This window comes from Dendrobates tinctorius, unplaced genomic scaffold (assembly GCF_039654945.1).
Source record: "Dendrobates tinctorius isolate UK_male_01 unplaced genomic scaffold, ASM3965494v1 ptg000162l, whole genome shotgun sequence".
NCBI lineage: Eukaryota > Metazoa > Chordata > Amphibia > Anura > Dendrobatidae > Dendrobates > Dendrobates tinctorius.
In genome coordinates this window covers 13,087,789-13,108,230 of record NW_027361829.1, presented here as the reverse complement: position 1 = coordinate 13,108,230, position 20,442 = coordinate 13,087,789, and the positions used below count along the sequence as shown (strand labels likewise).

Below are 20,442 nucleotides of genomic sequence, written 5' to 3'. Positions count from 1 at the left end.
TGAATAGTGACCAAAAGATCCTCCATTGTCATTGGGATCATATTTGCTGAGGTGGCCTGGTCAGTTTGCTGAGATCTTTGAGGAGAGCCCTTGGAGCTCAGAGAGGTTGATCTTGACGCCGACATAGTGTGGCTAGATGGTTTTGTACGCTGAGATAATAGTTGTGTGATTGATCGGGTATTGATTTCTGATGAGGCAGATTTTTTGGGGCGCTTTGTTCAGAGACCACCTGTGTTCTGAAAGTCAGTACATGACAACTTCCTATGAGAATGGGCGCATCTTTGTGCCCGTGGTGACAGACCTAGTATTTCATTTTCATAGTCCACCAGTAACGTCTATGCCCTCTGTGTTGAATTATAGCAGAATATGGGGTAGACTTTGTAGGGCAAAATATGTCTCTAATAAAGCTCTGTTGTAGTACCCCTTTAATATTTCAGAAATATAAGGGCGGGCAGGCCAATAAGTCTAAGCACCAGGGAATATTGTCGGTCCAGAGAAGAGGTGAAGAAAAAGAAAAATTTGCAATGTAGGCAATATTGTCGAATGACCAACAGATGGAGTCCCAGCTCCTCAGATATAGAGTGAGGCAGCTTTGGAGATTACACTAGGTTTTGCAGTCTTATGGCTTCTTCTCCAGCTGGAGACAGGTAAAATATATAACCCTCTAATATGTAAACAGGAGGGTACCTTCAGCACTTTCAGGGCTCCACAGACTGGGGAGAATTCTCTTAGGCAATAATGATATGGTACCCGTTGCCCTCCTGCACCCCAGATTGGTCCCAGGCTTCTCCTTCGCCTCAGAAAGTCACCCACCTCCAGGATCAGATAGTCTGCAAGCCCGGCACTGTGAGAGTTAATGTCACTCGACCGTCGCAGGTCACTGGACACAGTGTGGAGGCAAAGCAATTAGATCAGCGAGCTCTGACTGAAACTGTAATAGAGCCGACGGCAGTGAGTCTGAGGTTGCTCTGTGAGCTTGAATGTAATGGCCGGCTCCTTCCCTGCCTGGGGTTTCCCGCCCAAGAGCAGAAAGCAGTACTTCCTTATATGGGGCTGCTTCTCAGTGTCAGGAGATAACGCCGGAGCTGAGACCCTTGACTCACCGGTAAGTATGGAGGCTCCAGTTGCTGTGCTTGTGATAATTATGGGGTGGATCTGCCTCTGGTTCTGGAAGATGGGTCTTGTTCTCAGGGTCTTCAGCTTAAAGATGGCGGGTCCGTTGCAGCTATCACCCAGGGGCTGAGGAAGCACCGCTGTCTTCAGAAGTAGATATCCTTGGTCCCCTGCGGGCTAGAGACCCGGTGTTGGTCTCGTTTTGATCCTTGTAGTGTAGGCTTTTGAGCAGGAGCCTATAGATAATGTTTGTGAATCTCAAATGTTGCTTTTTGTCTCTTGTTTTAAGGATCTATGCAGAAGCTCCAAACTTCTGCGTCCCCACACAGCAAGAGCCAGGCCACGCCCCACGCAGGTTTTTTTTTAAATGATTTATTTACAGCTTAGGAGCAGCTGATGAATACACCCATCATACTCTCCTGCTTTCACTGTTATTAGCAGCAGCAGGCAGGTGTCAGATAATGGGAGCGGTAGTCCCAACAGCTGACACCAGTGACCGGAGGTAAGCTTTATACCTCCGATCACAGCTGAGTGCTTATGCTGTCTTTGGACAGCGTAGTAACCACGGCTCTCTGACCGGTGGGGATGGTTTCACTGCCGATCAGAAGTGGTGATTGCCGCGCTGTCATGCATATGACAGCTTTTCAAACACTGTATTGTCGGGCCCCCCCATTAAAGTGAAAGCGGGTTCGGATCCGCTCTGCTGGATGACAGGCTGTATGGATGCATCATGCAACCATGCAGCCTGCCATCTAGATGTAGCAGAGCTGACGTTGAGGTCACATCCTGCTGTCCTTGACTTTTCTGCAGCGAGCATGCTGCAAAAAAGTTAACCTGTGTATTTGCAGCGTTTTTTCACCATCCATTCAAGTCAATGGGTGAAAAATGCTGCAAAAACGCTGAAATAACGCTGAAAGAAGTGACATGCTCTATGTCAAAGAAACGCTGCAAAGCACAAAATCCTGATGACAAGAAAACCAATGCATGTGCATGAGATTTCTGAAATTTCATAGGCTTTGCTGGTACTGTAGAAAGCAGCTGAATATTAGCATAAAAAAGCAGCAAAAAAAAACCACCCAGTGTGAACTAACCCTAAGATAGGAAAGTGTCTAATGAGTCTAGTAAGATGTGCCAGATTTATCATCGAGCATGCACCATTGTGATAAATTTGTCTAAGTTTCTGCTTATCTAATCTAGTTTTAGCCTGTCTAAAAGTAGAATAGTATTAATAAATCTGTGACTTTGTTCATATTTTTCTTTCGGCTTAGAGTCCAAATACTTTTTTATTATCTAATTGTAATCATTTAATATTATGTAATTGTAAATGCTTTGAAATGTTATAGGCTTTCTGCAAATCTATGGAACCAGTCTGTGGACACAATGGGGAAACATATGCTAATGTATGCAGTGCTTATTCCGACCGCGTTGCTGTGGATTATTATGGCAGATGTCAAGATGTTGGGATATTATCAGAGCACAGTTTTCATTCAGAATGTGCCTCCATTAAGTGCCCTACCAAACCTAAGGTTGGCTGTAAAGCAGTCATACCTCCTGGTAAGTATGTGTATTTATAGTGAGAGACGTCTTACTGACTCCTGATAATAGTAAAGTCATTACTTTAGGATTTGACCTTGACATCATCTTCATATGAAGAAATAATACCATTTGGGACCAATAAATCTGCATTACTTCAGACTTTTATTTTTGTTACGGCTCATACTCACTGTAGGGATTCGCTCTGGTAGGTAATGGCAGGGCTGCAGTAATGAGACAACACACAGGCTTAAAGGGGTTGTCCAGGCTTTTCACATAATCTCAGTGCATATCTGGGCTGCAGAATGTTGACAATAAGTAATTTACCTTCTGTGGCCGGTTTGCAGCGTTTGCTAGATATCAGCTCTTGCTTGTAATAAAAACGTCCGGGGGGGGGTGTGTTCTGGCATTGAAATGAGAACTGGTCGTTTCCTCCTCACTAGTTTCCCTTTCCATAGATCACTGTTCAGCGTGTGTCTGAGGGAGGAGCAGCTGGGTGGTGCTGCTCTCTGCACTGAGGCTGCTAGCTTTCCATAGATCACTGTTCAGCGTGTGTCTGAGGGAGGAGCAGCTGGGTGGTGCTGCTCTCTGCACTGAGGCTGCTAGCTTTCCATAGATCACTGTTCAGCGTGTGTCTGAGGGAGGAGCAGCTGGGTGGTGCTGCTCTCTGCACTGAGGCTGCTAGCTTTCCATAGATCACTGTTCAGCGTGTGTCTGAGGGAGGAGCAGCTGGGTGGTGCTGCTCTCTGCACTGAGGCTGCTAGAGGGGGAGGATTTGTTACTGTGTGAGGAGGGATAGGCTTGTTCATGTGGCCGGGGAGGGCTTGTTGCTATGGAGGGTGGGGTTGTTGCTATAGAGAGCATGTTTTTAGTAGAGTAGGAGGAAACGACCAGTTCTCATTTCAATGCCAGAACACACCCCCCCAGGACGTTTTTATTACAAGCAAGAGCTGATATCTAGCAAACGCTGCAAACTGGCCACAGAAGGTAAATTACTTATTGTCAGCATTCTGCAGCCCAGATATGCACTGAGATTATGTGAAAAGCCCTGACAACCCCTTTAAAGTCCAATTTCAGTGGTTTAATGCCATGTTTGCAAACAGCAGATTAACAGTAAGTAAGGAAAAACATAAATATACTCCAGCTTGGAGAACCACTGGGCCCAGACTCACCCCTTGCACAGGACGGGCTTAATTAAGAGGCTGCCAGGTCCGCGGCATCCACCAGGTGCCATTCCCAGGGTTGTTGAGAGTCTTGCTGCTATAGTCCTGCAGCACGGGGATCCTGTATACAAGTTCAGGCTAAGGCTACTTTTAGACTTCAGTTTTTCTGCATCAGGCGCGATGTGGCGAAAAATGTAAAAGCCGTATCCGGCGCCGGTTGCCACCGTATCCGGCTTTTTTGCCATAGACTAGCATTATCGCCACATTGCGCCTGATCGCCATGTGGCGTGTCCGGCTTTTGCCGGATACGGCAAAAAATGCCTGTCCGGCGTCTGCAAAAAACGTTCCCTGCAAAGTTTTTTGACAGCGCCGGACCGCTTTTCTCCACTGCGCATGCCAGAAGACTCTCGCCCTCTCCCTCTCCTGCACCGTCTCTGGCCTCAATAGATGATACGGCGGGCTGCGGCTTCTACCGGATCAGGTTTGACAACTTTTCGCCGCAGCGCGCCGGATTTAAAAAACTGAAGTCTGAAAGTAGGCTAAGTCCAGCCAAGTTCCTTTAACTTCCAGACACATACTCACCACGTGCCAAGTACCAACCTCCATTACATAGCCCCTAGCCCCTCCCACAAGTGAGGTAGACATCACATGGGCTGATCACGTGACCATGACATCATCGCAGGTCCTGTCTTTAGGGAAAAACCGGCCAAATATTAATCTGCTGGGAGAAATGTATCTCCCATCCAGTAAAACACCCTTTACTGTACCACATCACTTGCGAGTCTCTCGCATGAAAAGCTGGCACTGCCGCCGGCACTTGGACCGGAGCATGCGGCTGCATAGAATTACATGTAGCCGCACGCTCCGGTCCGATTGCCAGCGGCAGTGCCAGGTTTTCATGCGAGAGACTCACACAAGAATTGTGCGAGTCTCTCGCAAGTGAGTATGAGCCCTTATACCTTCTATCAGATTATGTTATGCAGCATTAGATCATAATCTTTTAGAGTATCTGTCACTTGCTCAAAAACATTTAGTTCAAAGGAACTTGCCAGCAGGTTTTCCCAAATGCCACAACCTCTATTTCCTCTGTACCGTAGTCCAGAATCTGTATATAAGCCCCATGCATATCCAGGAAATATCTTTTATAATTCTCCCATGCCGTATGGTAATTGGAATGGTTTGGTCTGAGGCGTGTTGCTAGTCTTTGCCCAGCACCTTCTCTCTTCCTACGGTTGCATCTTCATGTATTGATTGATGTGGATCATACATCTTACATCATCCACACCAGACCTGGAAATCTCACATCTGCGCACCGATAGCACAGAGACCTGGGCAGGCAGTGTTGTAATGCGCTTGGATAGGTAGCAAGAGTTAGGGGTTTACATGCAGATTGCTGGACTGTGGTACAAGAGGTGGTGATTTTAGTTAATTTTGGGAAAACCTGCTGACAGATTCACTTTGAATGCCTTTTAATTATCTCTGAGCTCCAGTGATTCTGCTGTTCAATTCCTTTTTGCACTGCATCACATTTTGTTTCTGGAATGCTCTATGTGAAATATCTTCTTGCAGTCCATTTGGGCATTTGTTTACAGTCTTCTCCAGGGGCATGTACTATCATCCCATTCCTCCATGACCTTTCCAACTACAGCTCTCAGCCAGAAAGGTCTGTGAAGAATCAGCTCCAATTGGACAGCAAAGCAGAGGTTTCATGTAGTGCGCTCCAGAAGAAACAAATGTGAATTTCTCTGTAATAGAGTAATGCAGCGCAAAATGGAATAAGCAGATGAATCAGGGATTCTTACAAAGGTATATAACTCAATTTTTTGAGAAAGTGACAGGTCCTCTAAAATTAGCCATTTGTAATGCTTTGCTGTGGATTATGCAGGAACTAATGTTTTGATTTGTTGGTTTGTTTGTTTTTTGTTTCATACAGGAGCATGCTGTTCTTTATGTGCTGGAGTTCTAAGGATCTTATATGACAAAGAAAAGTTAGACAGATTTGCTGAGGTATAGTATTTACTCTAGAAATTGAATACATGTATAGATAAGTATTTTATAGCAATTCAGAAGTTTTTCATATTTTGACATAAACAAGACCGTACTTTCAGGCTACAAATATGATACACAGCCACATGTACAAAACACAATATATATATTAAAATACATGTTTATTAAATATATAATTAAAATGAACAATTACAAATTAATTAAGTAATACAGAAAAGGGGTAAAGAAAACATCATAAAGTGCTGTAATGCAGCGCTCACTGGGTGCGTTGGGGGAAATTCGCTTGGCACAGGATTAACGTAGACAGGCACTTTTTTTCTCACATAAACAGTCTATGAGGTTTATTTTATACAGCATAACCCACACTGTAAGCCCTGTTGCACGTCACGGGCCTACCACAGTCCATAATATTTCAACATATGGCTTTTCCTTGCAGTCCCTAAACACGCTGGACCTCTCTGTCCAGTGACCCTGGGCGACCGCACACCAAACAGTTTCTTAACATTCATGGAACAATACAAGCACCAACAGTCTGTGGAGGTACCTTACAGGAGCTCCTGCTCCAGACGCCGACTCCTTGTCAGTTCTCTCTTTCCCAGGGGAAGCTGCCTTGCTGGGATCACTGTCCTTGTGACCAGGGCACTCCTGACAGTCCAGACCCACAGAAGGTCGGTAGCTCCAACAATGCAGGGCCCTCACAGACTCTGCTCACACATGGCCTCACCGGGTGCTATTCAGGATGTCCATCCCCCTTGGGACCATCCAACACACAGGCCTCACCAGGTGCTATTCAGGGATCCAATCCTTCGGCCAGAACCTTCCAACACACCAGCCTCACTGGGTGCTATTCAGGAATCCGATCCTATGGCCAGGACCTCCAAACACACTGGCCTCCAGGTCCAAGGCCTCACTATGTGCTCTTCAGGAAGTTAGCAGCTCCCAGGACCTTCCAGGACCTTGCACTCTGACCACTCAGGTTCAAAATACATGACCATGTGACCAGACCTCAGTCACATTATATATCCCAAACCACCCCCATGAGTGGGCGGTGTATGTGTGGCTAGCCGATCCCACCCAGCTCTCCGACTAGCCCTATAAGCCCCCTTATAGGTAAATAAACTCATGGACTACAAGTCCCAGCACAACAACATCATTTTTGGGCTTACAGCACAGATGATCTCTGTGACACATACCGGCCATTTGCAATCATGCTGGTCACTGTTTCACCATCACAATCAAGGAAACGCCCACATGCATATCCTAAGGAGCACATACAGCGCCCCCTAGCTGTAACAGGGGTCACTGCATCACAGTGCTTATGTAGGGATAGTAAGTATCAAGGTTATAGAGTGTCAAAATATGATTACAATAAAGCACCATGTGTGTACATTATAAATATATAATACATGATGATTCAAACAGATGGCGACATTTTTTTTAAAATAGGAATGATTAAAGTGCTAGTTAAGAGGCTCAAATGGCCACAGGAAAATGCACAGTTTGTAAGTATATAGCTAAAATAGACTAGCAATTTCTATAAGTAATAGTGCTCATCTGTGAGCAAAAGAAGTGGGCAAAAAGGCCAAACATAAATGTGCACATAAAAACAATGTTTGTACTAAGATCTACATAAAAACATAGAATATAATGACAACAGATGACCAAGGTAAAGAAATAAATACAGACAGATGGTAAGTAATTGATTCAAAGTATGAGTACCCACTGCTATTGCACCTGCCCGATACGCGTTTTGCCGATGGCTTTTTTATTTAAAAAAAAATTTGAAATCTGTTTGAACCATCATGTATTATATACTTAAAATGTACACACATGGTGCTTTATTATAATCATATTGACACTATTAGGTTTTCTTTACCCCTTTTCCATTTTTCATAATTAATTTGGAATTGTTAATTTTAATTATATATTTAATAAACATATATTTTTATATATATATATATATATATATATATATATACACATATAGTGTGTTATGTACATGTGGCTGTGTATCATATTCGTAGGCTCTATATTTATCATGGATACACAGCAAGTAGCTATACTAACTTCTTTTTGTATTTAAAAGACCGTATTTACAGTTTGTGCTTCCTTAGGCACTCACTTATCAGCGAACCCCATCTCTTTTCAGTATGACATCACCATGGCAGCATTTTTATGCAGATCAAGACTGAAAATGAATGGAACAGCAGTAATGCATGTGGACTGCCACTTCATTCTAAGAAAGAAAAAAAAGTGCCCCATTCTGACCATTGTTGGAGTTCCAGCATTTGGACCATCACACATCCACAGAGTAGAAACAATATAATAGGTCTCTGACACACCTTTTACTACAGGCAACCCTCTAGATGGAGACCCAACTTTGATTCTCCACATTTCAAAAAAATAATTGTCACACACCACTCAAGTGGCATCAACTTCCACAGAGTAGAAACAGTATAATAGGCCTCTGACAAACCTTCTAGTATAGGAAACCCACCAGATGGAGACAACTTGGAGTCTCCACATTTAAAAAAAAAAGTTTGTAACATCAGCAGCAGTAGTTAAAGCAGACACAGTAGACACCACAAAGATAGCGCAGACTACAATAACGCAAGATCAATACAAGACAATAAAAATGACACCATCACCTACTCTGCCCAATCTGCGACTCGGGTGCAAAAGTCATTGGAGATTCATGACTTGTTCATGTTGATGAAAGTTAGACAGGCGAGCTCAGGCTACTCTTCCATTTTTGAAGACCAAAATGCAATAGGGTCCAAATTCCCCCTGATGGCATTGATATTGAGCTCCAGATACTCCTGCACCATCCTTTCCAGTCATTCACAACATGTCAGACTTGTACTCTGTTCTGCTAGTGCACGGGCTGGTCTAAAAAATGTGTTAAATGAATAACAAAAAGTGCTTATGCCAGTTACACTGCTGCTTCTAATGTTTTTGCGATTACGCCTTGATATTCCTGGGGTAGGACGGCTAGAGCTGGGATGCACACTGTGTGCCTCACTGCTGTATTGGGGAAACCACACTTAAGATTATCTACAAGCGTGTTTCGATACTCCAACATGCGCGCATCCCAAACATGTGGCTAAATTTCCTCGTGTACTGTGGATCTAACAGAGTGGCAACCTAGTAGTCAGCACTATTTCTAACCTTAAGAATACGAGCATCATATTGAAGCAAGAAATTGCTCATGTGTCGGGCTCTTCAATGAGTTTCATGTCCATGGTGTGTTGGTGGCAGGGTAACATGCAAGGTTTCTTCCTCTGTCCCCTATTGCCAACCACAGACAACAGAGTGAGGCTCATTATCCTCTTCATTTCCTGACTGTTGCGTGTCCATCACCTCATCCTCCTGCATGTGTTCCTCGGCTCCTGCATCTTCACTAACAGTTTATCTGGTACCATGAGTCCCCCTTTGATCACTGTAAGCCACCCTCCCATGTCATTCGCCTGTATGACGACACGACGACAGTCTGGAAATTGTCCCTTCTGCATCCTCCTCTGCTTCTACCTCTTTCTCTGGGACCATCACCTCCTCACGCAGATTATTCAAAGTGTGCTCCAGCATGTAGATAGCTGGAATAGTGATGCTGATGATGGCATTGTCAGCACTAATCACCTTACTTGCCATTTCAAAACTGTGCAGAAGGGTGCAGAGGTCCTTCATCTGTGCCCACTCCGCAAGAGTGATTTGCATCAGTCCGTACTGCGTTGGCCCAGGCCATGCAAAAGGATATACTGCTCCAGGGCTCATTGCGCTGCCACATGTGGAGAGTGGAATTCCACCATATAGGAACATTGCTAATCAAACGGTTAACCGATAGGCAGAAAGACCTCTGTAGCAATGCAAGTCGATGACCTTCGGGGTGCGATCGCCAAAAGTGAGCACACAGTGACCAAGCTTTCTGCAGCAGCACATCCAGGCTGGGATAGTGGGAAAGAATTTGCTGTACCACCAGATTGAGGATGTGAGCCATGCAAGGCATGTGTGTGAGGTTGCCACAGTGTAGGGTCAACCACCAGGTTTGCACTGTTATCGCATACGGATTTCCCTGGCTCCAGGTTTAGTGGAGACTAGAGTTGAGCGACTTTGGTCGGATCGGGTTTCATGAAACAAAATTTGTTTCAGATGAAACTCGTCCGACTAGGGCAAAAAAAGTCGGAGTTTCGTCTGAAACCTATTCCCCATTGACTTGCATTGGGGTTGGGTTTCGGACGAAACTCCGACTTTTTTTGCCCTAGTCGGACGAGTTTCATCTGAAACAAATTTTGTTTCATGAAACCCGATCCGACCAAAGTCGCTCAACTCTAGTGGAGACAGCCATTGCTCTAACTTGGCCTGAATACATGTCCACAACTCTTGAGCTGTGTGACTGCAATCTCCAATGCATAATAATTTAAACATTGCCTGATTGCTGTGAACCATGGCTGCCAGTATAGAGGTGGGAGAGATTCTATCTCAATGTTGGAATGCGTGTCTGAGTACAGGAGTGGTTGAGGGCACAGGTGAAGGATATAGAGGAGGTGGAGGAGGCAGAAGCAGTGAAGGAACTGTTAAATACAGAGGTTTGTCCCTCAAGTCTTGGGGATTCCAAGACTTGTGGAGCAGCCCCTTGACTGCCAGGCCCCATAGTCGCCCAGTCAGTGAGATATAACACCCCTGTCAATGTTTGCTCGTCTAGGTGTCAGTGGTGAAATACATTCTGCTAGACATAGATTTTTTTCAGGGAGCAGGTGATGTTGTCGGCAAAATGCTGGTGTAGCGCAGGCACAGCTTTTTTAGAGAAGTAATAGCGACTGGGCAACTGATACTGGGGGACTGCGACGGCCATCTACTTTCTGAAACCATCTGTATCCACCAGGCGGAAAGGCAGTATTTCCGTGGCCAACAAATTGAAGATGGTGGAGTTCAAGTTCTTAGCTTTGCCATGCATAGGAGAAACATTCTTTTTCGTGACCACAATTGTGGGACCGAGGGCTGGCTGCTGTGCTGAGAGAGGGCATAGTAAGGAGAACAGGACAAACTGCTGGATTGTGAGTGAGATGCAGGCGGAGATGTTATGGTGGATTGATCAAGATGTGTTGTGCTAGGTGACACAAAAACAGCAGTCATGTCTACTTCCATAACAGCTGACAGACTCCCAGTGATGGGTAAATAATTGTAGTTTCTGCGGCCGGAGACCTGTGTGAGAAGACTTGGAATGGTGACGGAGGAGGAAGAAGCAGCAGATGGAGTTGATGGGATGGCCTGTGGTTGGCGAGGTCCGCTAGTCCGCATTTTAGCGCAGTGAGATTCCCACACTAAGGCATGCTGATCACGTATGTGTCGATTCATGCATGTAGTTGTCAAATTATTTCAATTATTGCCTTTAATGAGTTTTTTTTTTTTTGCAAATTTGACAGATAATGTGTATTGGTTCAGCCTTTGTCTCAAAAAAGGCCCAGGCTAGGCAACCCTTGCCTAATCCTGCAAACTGCACACTCGGAACAAGTGCTGGCCACAGTCAGAGTTAAGGCTGAGGATGCAGTGCTTGTTATGGTTGCATCACTTTGTGTCTGTGTGGTAAACCACAATGTAACCTCTTCATCTTTCTCCTCCACCTCTTCTGCTGAGCTACTCAGCTGTGTACCTCAGGGTTCACACCACGTGGGATCTACAACCTGATCGTCATCCTCCTTGTTCTCACACTCCTCACCCTGAGAGTCACCCTCCACCTCTTCCTGCCCTGACACCACTGTACATTCCACATGCTCCTCTGGTATCTGAGTCTCCTCGGGATCACCTCCACCTTTGGTGGTTAACGTCTTTTGACAAGGGGCTGAATTCTGCTCAGACCCTACTTCATCTGGTCCCAGATCCAACATAAACAAATTTTGGGCATCGGTGCAGATCTTTTCCTCCTTTCGATTCTGTGATTCTTGGCAGCAGACCTCTGATGCCCATGGAATAGAATGTGTGAACAGCTCTGGAGAATGGCACATCTGAGGTTCACCACAGTCAGTTGGGCATTTGCAAATTTTTGGCATGGGGGAAACAAGGGCAATTGTGGTGCCACCTCTGAGGATTGTACTGTGTGTTATGTGGTGGAAGAGGAGGGGAGGCCATTTGATGCAGCGATTGCCATCCACTGTAGCACATGCTCTTTCTGAGCCTCATCTACAAGGCGTACTGCTGTGCAGCTGCCAAAGAAAGGCAGTCAAGTAGCCAGGCCTGTAACAGATATTGCCAGTGGTCTTTGGGCAGGACAAGACTGTGTTTGTTCAGTTGAGCTTTCATTTACATTAATGGCTAACCCACGTACATGTCGAACAAGCCTATTCTGTTGTGAGTTCATTTTTCCCTTCACCAGTGAGGTCTGATGAACTCCCTCTTCTGGCGAAGGAAGGTAGTGAGGCTGATTACCAAACAGCTGAGCAGGTAGATGATGACTGGGTCACAGGAACTGATGACTGGATATAAGGCAGCCGACGCCCTGCTGCCTTGCCGGTGATTTTCCTGCTGGATTCTTGGAGACCAGTCTGATTTCTCTTCTCAAAGCTAAGTTTTGCTCTGCCTTTTGTACACTTTAGTTCTGGTTTTGTTTGCCTTGTTTTTTGGAGTTCAGCCATCCCCGGCCGGGGGTGAGCTGAATTCCATTTTTGTCTCTGATCTATTGATCTCTGGCTCTGTCTTCAGAATATACCTGAGTGCTGATATAGTTTTTTTGAAGCCTAGCGACTTCAGGGCCTGTTTTTCCTATCAGTCTGTTGGTTCACTTTTGGATAGGGTTTTTGCGGATTGCAGACAGCAGCTTTTCTATCCTGTCCTATTTAGTTAGCTTGGACCCCATCATTTGCTCAACCTATCTTTCTATCTGTGTTAGTGTTTTTTCATCTTGCTTCACAGTCATTATATGTTGGGGGCTGCCTATTGCTTTGGGGTCTGCTCTGGGGCAGTTTAGATTTCCCCTTTCTGTCTTTAGGCTAATTTAGTTCTCCGGCTGTGATCAAGGGGTCTAGGGCACCGTAGGAACCCCCCACGGCTACTGCTAGTTGTTGTGGATAGGTTCAGGTGTCTGCTTCCAACTTCTCTGGTTTTCTGCACTTAGCTATTATTTTTGTTTTTTCCTCCTTCGGTGAGTCATCCATAACACTATTCCTTCTTCCACCACAACCTCGTTTTTTCCCACTCATGTTGTAAATAGCCTTCCCCTCTTGTAACCTGCTTTTTCACAATCTTAGGCCTACAACTGTCAGTCACCTATCACTGAATGAACAATCACTATTTATTTTCTTAGATAATGTGCCTGCATACCTTTACTCTGGAACCACGGTCAGGATGAAAGTGATGGTTCCAGAGCAAAGGTATTGTTGCTCCACATTGTTGATACCGCACTATATTTATGCTGTCAGTGAGGTCTATAGCTGTAGAGGGAAGATTAAGTCAGGGATGCTACAGTCAATTGTATCTACACCAAAATGGTATAAATAAAAACATCGGCTTGTTCCCACAAAAATTAAGTCCTCACCCAGCCCCAAATCATGAAAAGTGGAGACACTACAGGTCTCAGAAAATGGCGCATTTTGTTTTTTTCACCAATGTTTGGATTATTTTTTCCCCACTTTAAAAAAGAACCTAGACATGTTTGGTGTCTATGTACTCGTACAGACTTGAAGAATCATAGTGGCAGGTCAGTTTTAGCATTTAGTGAACATGGTAAAAAAAAAAAAAAAAACAACAACTGTGGAGTTGCACTTTTTTTGCAATTCCACCGCACTTGGAATTTTTTCCCATTTTCCAGTATGCGATATGTTAAAACTAATGGTGTCGTTGAAAAATACAACTTGTCCCGCAAAAACAAGCCCTAACATGGCCATTTTGACTGAAAAATAAAAAAGTTATGCCTTTGGGAAGAATGGGAGCAAAAAATGAAAATTCCTCCGTCATGAAAGGGTTAAGTGGAAATCTGAATTCTGATTTGCTACTAAAACACAGTTTTAGCACAAACTATTGGGAAAAGCTAATTGACAATCCAGGCTGCACCCCAATATTAGGCCTAACATTTTTAAGTGGAAATCTGGCCTTCTTTTTTGCCACTGAAACACCGTTTTAGCGCAAACAATTGGTAGCAGCAAATGGGGCTTTTGGAGACTGCCACGCAGGTCTTGCACAATCTACTTAGATGCTAAAAGATCGATTTCACACAGAACAGGATCCTATCTATTTAACTGGCAAGTTCATTTTCAGCACCTCTCTGCAGTGTGACACTGAGACAATGGTGCCAGCAAAACAAGATCTCTGCTTTTTTTATGGCCAGGGACATGTGACTTCGGCAACCAATCACAGAATGTGTCATGACGTTGTGTATGGTTTCGGCGCCCTGATTGGCTGCCGGAGTCAACACAAAGTTAAGAGAAAAAAATGGCGCGCCGCTCCTGTAACCTCTCCACATCCCCTCCCCTCATCAAACATGTCCCCCCGTTACCCCCCACTCATCATACCGCACTACTATCCTAGCCACAGTAATAACAAAAGCTTTAGTGGAAACGTGATGATTTACTGAACTGTGACCGATTTTTTCTGACTTTAAGTAAAAACTCTTGAGAAAGCTAACACGAATCCGAATGTGCTACGTTCGTGCCGAATTTGAGATTGGTGAACGTTTTTTGAACATACCTTTAAATTGTATGTTGTTAGCTGTATGCTACTGGGTCGCCCTCCCAGGGCTGTGGGGTACTCGTTACCGGGCCGGTGACAGGGGAATGTGTCACAGCAGCGGTGACCCGGTCCGTGGCCCTGGGCACCCAAGTAATGGGGGAATGTAGTTAATAGAATGGAATAGTTTGTGATGCCACCTGTGGTGTTCGGCAAGGGAGGTGTTAAGCCGACGCTGCAGACAGATCCTTCGGGACAGATGGTGTAGTGCAGCAATGATGGTATAGCCCTCCACAGGCAGGGCTGTTGTCCCAGGGCAGTGTAGAAGTGGGGACACTTAAGTGGTGTAGTGTCCGGCGCAAGGGATGTAGCTGTGTCAGGCAGACGGACGCAGGAAGGAATGGAGGACACCAGGGCATGTAGTTCCAAAGCCTTACTCACAGTCAGTAATGCCCGCTTCTGTGCCGTGTCCTCCGGGTCAGGGACTCAGTCAACCTCCAGGCAAGATGGAAAGCTCCCCTCCAACACTCCGCCAACTTATGTGCCTTTCCTGAACGTCTCCTCTATAGCGCCTTTAAGTGTGAAGATCTCCAGTACCGTGGTACTCTGGAGTTCCTCCTGACAGATGTTCCCAAGAACTCTACTTGTACGGCAGACAGCTGTAGCCTGCTTTGGGGACTCCCTTCTCCTGAGTCCCGGCTCTCTATCCGATTGCTGTTGTGCCCCAAGTCTTAGATGGGAGTAATGCATTTACAGCCAACTACTCCACCGGTGTCTGCTGCAAAACCATAAGTGTCCATACAACCTCGGGGACCGGGCCCCGGCTGTCATGGTTTGAACAGGGTTCTTGCCCTGCACTCACAGGGTTAAGTGTTCGTGGCCTCTTTCTGGATCTGGGAGGGGTATTTATACTCACTCTTTACCAGGATTCTCTGTCAGCTATACTGTTGTTCTGGTGTGTCTGACCCCTGGTGTGCGTGTATTCTGCGTTGCTTGTTTGATTCCCGTGTATGACCCGGCCTGTTCCCTCACTCTGTACTCCGTCTCTCGCTTTCGTACTACAGTCTTCTCCGGTTCTGACCTCCTGGCTTGGCTATCGTTACTCCGTTACAGTTTGTCCCTATTGTACCGTCTATTGCCCGTTCTGGTTTTCTGACCTATTGCTACGTCCTGACTATCCTTTCTGTCTAAACCCCGTGGTACTGTATTGCTATCTGGTGCTTTGACCCTGGCTTCGTCTGGTTTCTGTCTCTGTCTATGCCCCTTGGTAACATTGCCCCGTAGTTACCTTTCTAGGAGTTTCCCTGCAGCTCCTAGATCTGTGGAGCTTAGGCCACGCCCCCAGCAGTCATGTGCTTCAGGTCCTGATACTCTGAAGCACGCATCGTCACCGCTGCTGCCCTGCTCCACAGGTATCTGTGAGTACTGTCTTTGTACTCAGGACACCCGCACTGGCACAGTGAACCTGGAGGTTGGGAGGACAATACCCTGTCAATTCCTATGGGGCTAGCAATCATCTAATCCCCAGAACTCCCGCCCTGACAAGGGCAGTCCACAACTGACCCTATTATACATGCCCTGCACTTTCCCTATAACGGGGGGTGTCCTTTGTGGACTGCCCTTGTCAGGGCGGGAGTTCTGGGGATTAGATGATTGCTAGCCCCATAGGGATTGACAGGGTATTGTCCTCCCAACCTCCAGGAAATATGGTCATTGTTTGATCACTGAAGACTCCCGTCTCTCTCTCAACTCTTGGGTGAGATCATTCTATTTTTTTTATTGTGTTTATGATCTCATTCGCATTATATATACATATGTTTAGCCAGTATTACAGGCTTTTAACATCTGCATTTATTTATATGTGAAGGTTTTGGTCATGGCGTGTAAAATGAACTAATAGGTCGCCATTTCCTATGGTTTGTTGTCTAGTTGCATTTAGGTAACAAAAATCCTTGTATTGGTCGTTCTAGGGCCTGATTCTTTGCTGTATTATCAGGTATCTTTACTTGATCGACTATTTCTTTTATGAATTTTGGTGACACACATGTTGTTTCTATCTTTTATATTATATATTAGTAAAAGTTATGTTTTAAATTTCACTAATTGCTGTATATTACATCATTTTACAGACAATCATCTTGGCTTTCTCACAGATAAATTTAGCTTTTAACTGTTTAACACATACAGAAATTAGTTATGCAGATTCTTGTCATGTCTCGGCATTATTGTTTTCCACCTGGTAATCTTTTTCTTCATGTATACAACCTGTTCTCACTTTACCTAATAGCTCAGAGTGTTATTAGGTTGATTCCTAAGCGAAAGGTCACTAGTTCAAAATGAGGAGCAAACAAGAAGAAGAATTCCTAACAAAAGAGAAACCTCATTATCCAGCTCTTCGATAGTGGTCTCTCTTTCAAGAAAATTGCCAAACTGCATCATGTGAGTGCCATGACAGTTGTAAAAATACTAAATGAAGTCCATCCATCCATTCAAAAACCAAGAGGTAGACGTCCAGGCAATATATCGGCATCAACAAACATGGCAGTGGAGGTGGTTCGTATGCTTTGCAATAGTGAGATCACAGACGTCCATGCTAGCACCTTGCAACGCATGTTACACAAGTCTGGAATGGTTTCTTGAAAAAAAGTGAAGAAAACTCTGCTTCAATAAGCTTCTGTTCGAGTTTGCAAAAAAGTACAAAAAGTGGACAGTAGAAGATTGGAAACGAGTGATTTGGAGTGAAGAAAATCAATAGACTAGGTTCCGATGAGTGCAAATGTATCTGAAAGAAATAAAGGATTGAGAAATTGAAGGAACTGTCAAGTTCAGGGGAGGAAGCCTGATAATAAGGTGTTGTTTAACAGCCAAAGGCATTGAATACTTGACCACGATTGATGGTGGTCTCAAGGCTGAGCTATATGTGAGTATCCTGCAAGACTAGTTACTATGGGTATGAAAAGGATGACGTAGTGTTCTAGGAGTACAGTACAGTGACATCAGACCCATCAGTACCTATCTATTTCTTTTTTTGGTCCATCTGTATTCATCATAAAACTCAGCTATCAATACGTCGCCTGCCCAGACATTTCCGGGTTACTGTGATGACATACTCTCGTTCCACTACTGCTCCATTTGAATAACATCAATCTAGGAAATCTCCCTGGGACTCAGATTTGCAGCACACCGTACCCCTCCCATTTCCATGATGATGTTCGTGCGCCTGTGCATAACCGCCATTCTAAAATAAATCAAAAGGTGCGTGTAAAAGAATCTCGAGCTTGTGATCTTGTGACAAGCTGAAGACATTTACTATATGTGCATGTGTTGCACGCCGCTAGGTTCAGATAGGGGTGGAACAGGTCTCATGAATTCTTTGGAACTCTGGGTGGAATGGTTACTCAGGGCGACCATATACTGCAGCTTCCTAAGGCACAAGGTGGATCCACTTAGTCCTCATGAACAGATGAACAGTGTAGTTGAATGTCACAGCACATTCAGTACAATTCAAGTCTCTTAAGCACAGACTTCATAAACAGTACAGCTGCTTCTTAGAGGCACATTGACTAAAGGGCCCTTTACACATAGCGATATCGCTAGCGATATCGCTAAAGTGTCACCGATTTTGTGACGCAGCAGCAATATCACTAGCGATATTGCTACATGTGATACTCACCTCCGACCGGCTCCCCCGCTGGCTATTGCTGATCGCGCGAGATCAGCCTGGTCCATTACTCGTCGTCGGCTTCCTGCAGGTGCTGACGAGCGAGCCATGGACGCAGGAGGAAGACGGTCACCCTTGCCGCGTCTGACAGGTGAGTACGACCGCTGACCGCTGCTGCATCGCTAGTGAGATCTGCCTGTTTGGCAGGTCACTAGCGACCACTTAGCGATGCAACAGCGATCTTGACCGGGTCATATCGTGGTCGAGATTGCTGGTGTATTGCTAAATGTAACGGGGCCTTGCCTTAGCCGTCTCTTTTGTTAGCACAGTTCAGCATAGATCATGAGTCTACAAAGGCACAGCAGTACTCAGCATTTCTTCTATCTCAGTGAGATGGAGGAGGTGGAGGGTTTGCTGAGGGAGATTATCCCTGTAACACAACTTCTTATCCTACTTATCTTCCTGCTCTTGATAGACTTTCTCAAGTCCCAGTATAGGGGTAGCCCAGCTCCATTCTGTAATGGAATCCTGCGTTCCTATGGTTCACTAGCCTGAATGTATTTTAGAGACAGATCATACACCACTCATCCCTTTCGGCTGCTGCCAGAATGTAAACAAGTTTTCCATAATCCCCCTGGGGCTCTGCTAACCACTCCCTGACTCCTGTGACTATGTTAACCCCTCTAGTTGCTGGATGCTTTTGAAGCAACAGCAGTTAGCACTATTTCTGCATGTCACACATGCTGCCCCTTTAAGAGCAGGGAAATGTCTCTCCATATTTGTACTGTATATAGCCAGTCATATAGCTGTTCATATACAACTGTTTCATAGAAGTTTACTGTATTTCGAACAATGTTTTCTTTGAAACACTGCAGCATTTTAGAGTAAACATAGATGTTTGCAATTTGGAGGACCTATCCTTGTTTCATGCTGATTTAGAAAGCATTAGTCTGATGAATTTTCTTTAAAGTAAAATTAAAATGTATATTTTCACAGGCAACAAAGAAATGGCCTATAAATATCTTGGATATACTTCATAAAATAAGACTTCACATATCTGTACCCCAGTGTGACGTTTTTGGTTATCTCAGTGTGGAGTCAGAGATAATTGTTCTTGTTGTACCAGTCGACAATCAAACGAAAACAATACAGGTAAGATTGCATATTATTCTTTAGGGTCATTTAGTCAGGATAAATAAACTTATTACAATTCTCATGTGACCGATTACTGTTGAACCATGATTTTGCTATATTTATATTTTAAAAATTATATTTTAAAATCTAAATATGATGGATTTATGAAAGAACAGTCATGTGTAACCTACATGCTTGGCTTCTGTGAGGAGGTAAGTGCAATTATGGATGTTGTTCATGAAGCTGATGTGATTTATCTGGAATATATAAAGGCATTTAATACCGTTCTATACAACAGCTTGGTACTGAAGCTTCAAAAGCAAGGGCTGGGAGAAACTGTATGCAGATAGGTAAAGAACTGGTTGAAGGGACTCTTTCAGTGCAGAAAGACTGTCCAAATCAAGTACAGGTGCTCGATGCACAAAGGTGTGGCCAATCATTTAAGCGCACCTTCCTCCCTGCTTGTTTTACCTCTATATTCACCCCCTCCTCTTCTTTTATTGACAGCTCTGACTACATAGAGTCAGAGAACGGCAGAGTTAGGCTAGTTTCACACTTGCGCCATTTTGCGCACCATTTCGAGCGCACATAAAACGCATGCAAAAAGCGCTTGCAAACGCTTGTAAGCGCTACGATATTTTTTCGCATCATCGTGTGCATTACGCCAAAAAATGCAGCGTTTGTATGCGTTTTCAAGCGTTTTTCCATGCGTTTGCGTTTTTTATGCGCATGGATTGTCTAGGTGTCACATTTCACAGGAGGAAAATCCTTGAAAAATTCTTGCAACAGACTCCACCAATGGGACATCAGTGGGCGTGTGTCATGGGAATTCTTTATATAGACCCTGTTTACATCAAAATTCTTCACATTTTCTTGCATTTTCCTTTGCGAAACATGGATCTGCGCTGGAAGAGTTTTCACTTCAACTTGGATCTGGACATCGCGATGGCTCAGGCTTATGCAGTTGCTTGCCATCAACAAAGGGAGAGAGAGAGACAGCGAAGACGGCAGCGGCGGCATTTGTGGATACATCCGATTATTGAACTCCGGGAGAGCCGTGGAGCGTACCACACCCTCTACAGCGAGCTCCAGGCAAACCCGGAGAAATTTACTGATTATACCCGGATGTTCCAACAAAGCTTCAAGGATTTGCTTGGTCGTGTCCAAGAATCCATCCGG

General features: G+C 44.8%; 1 protein-coding gene across 2 annotated transcripts in view; it reads left to right on the top strand.

The window, feature by feature from the left end:
• Positions 1-20,442, top strand: part of RECK (reversion inducing cysteine rich protein with kazal motifs) — a 675,429-nt gene that overhangs the window by 595,685 nt on the left and 59,302 nt on the right. Inside the window, exons 18-20 of one of the 2 annotated variants that reach the window (XM_073549858.1) lie at positions 2,457-2,667; positions 5,743-5,816; positions 19,126-19,281. In XM_073549858.1, the coding sequence (XP_073405959.1) occupies positions 2,457-2,667; positions 5,743-5,816; positions 19,126-19,281 (441 nt within the window). Of the gene's footprint in view, positions 1-2,456; positions 2,668-5,742; positions 5,817-19,125; positions 19,282-20,442 lie in introns of those variants that run through there. The other variant, XM_073549859.1, reaches the window with a different exon arrangement.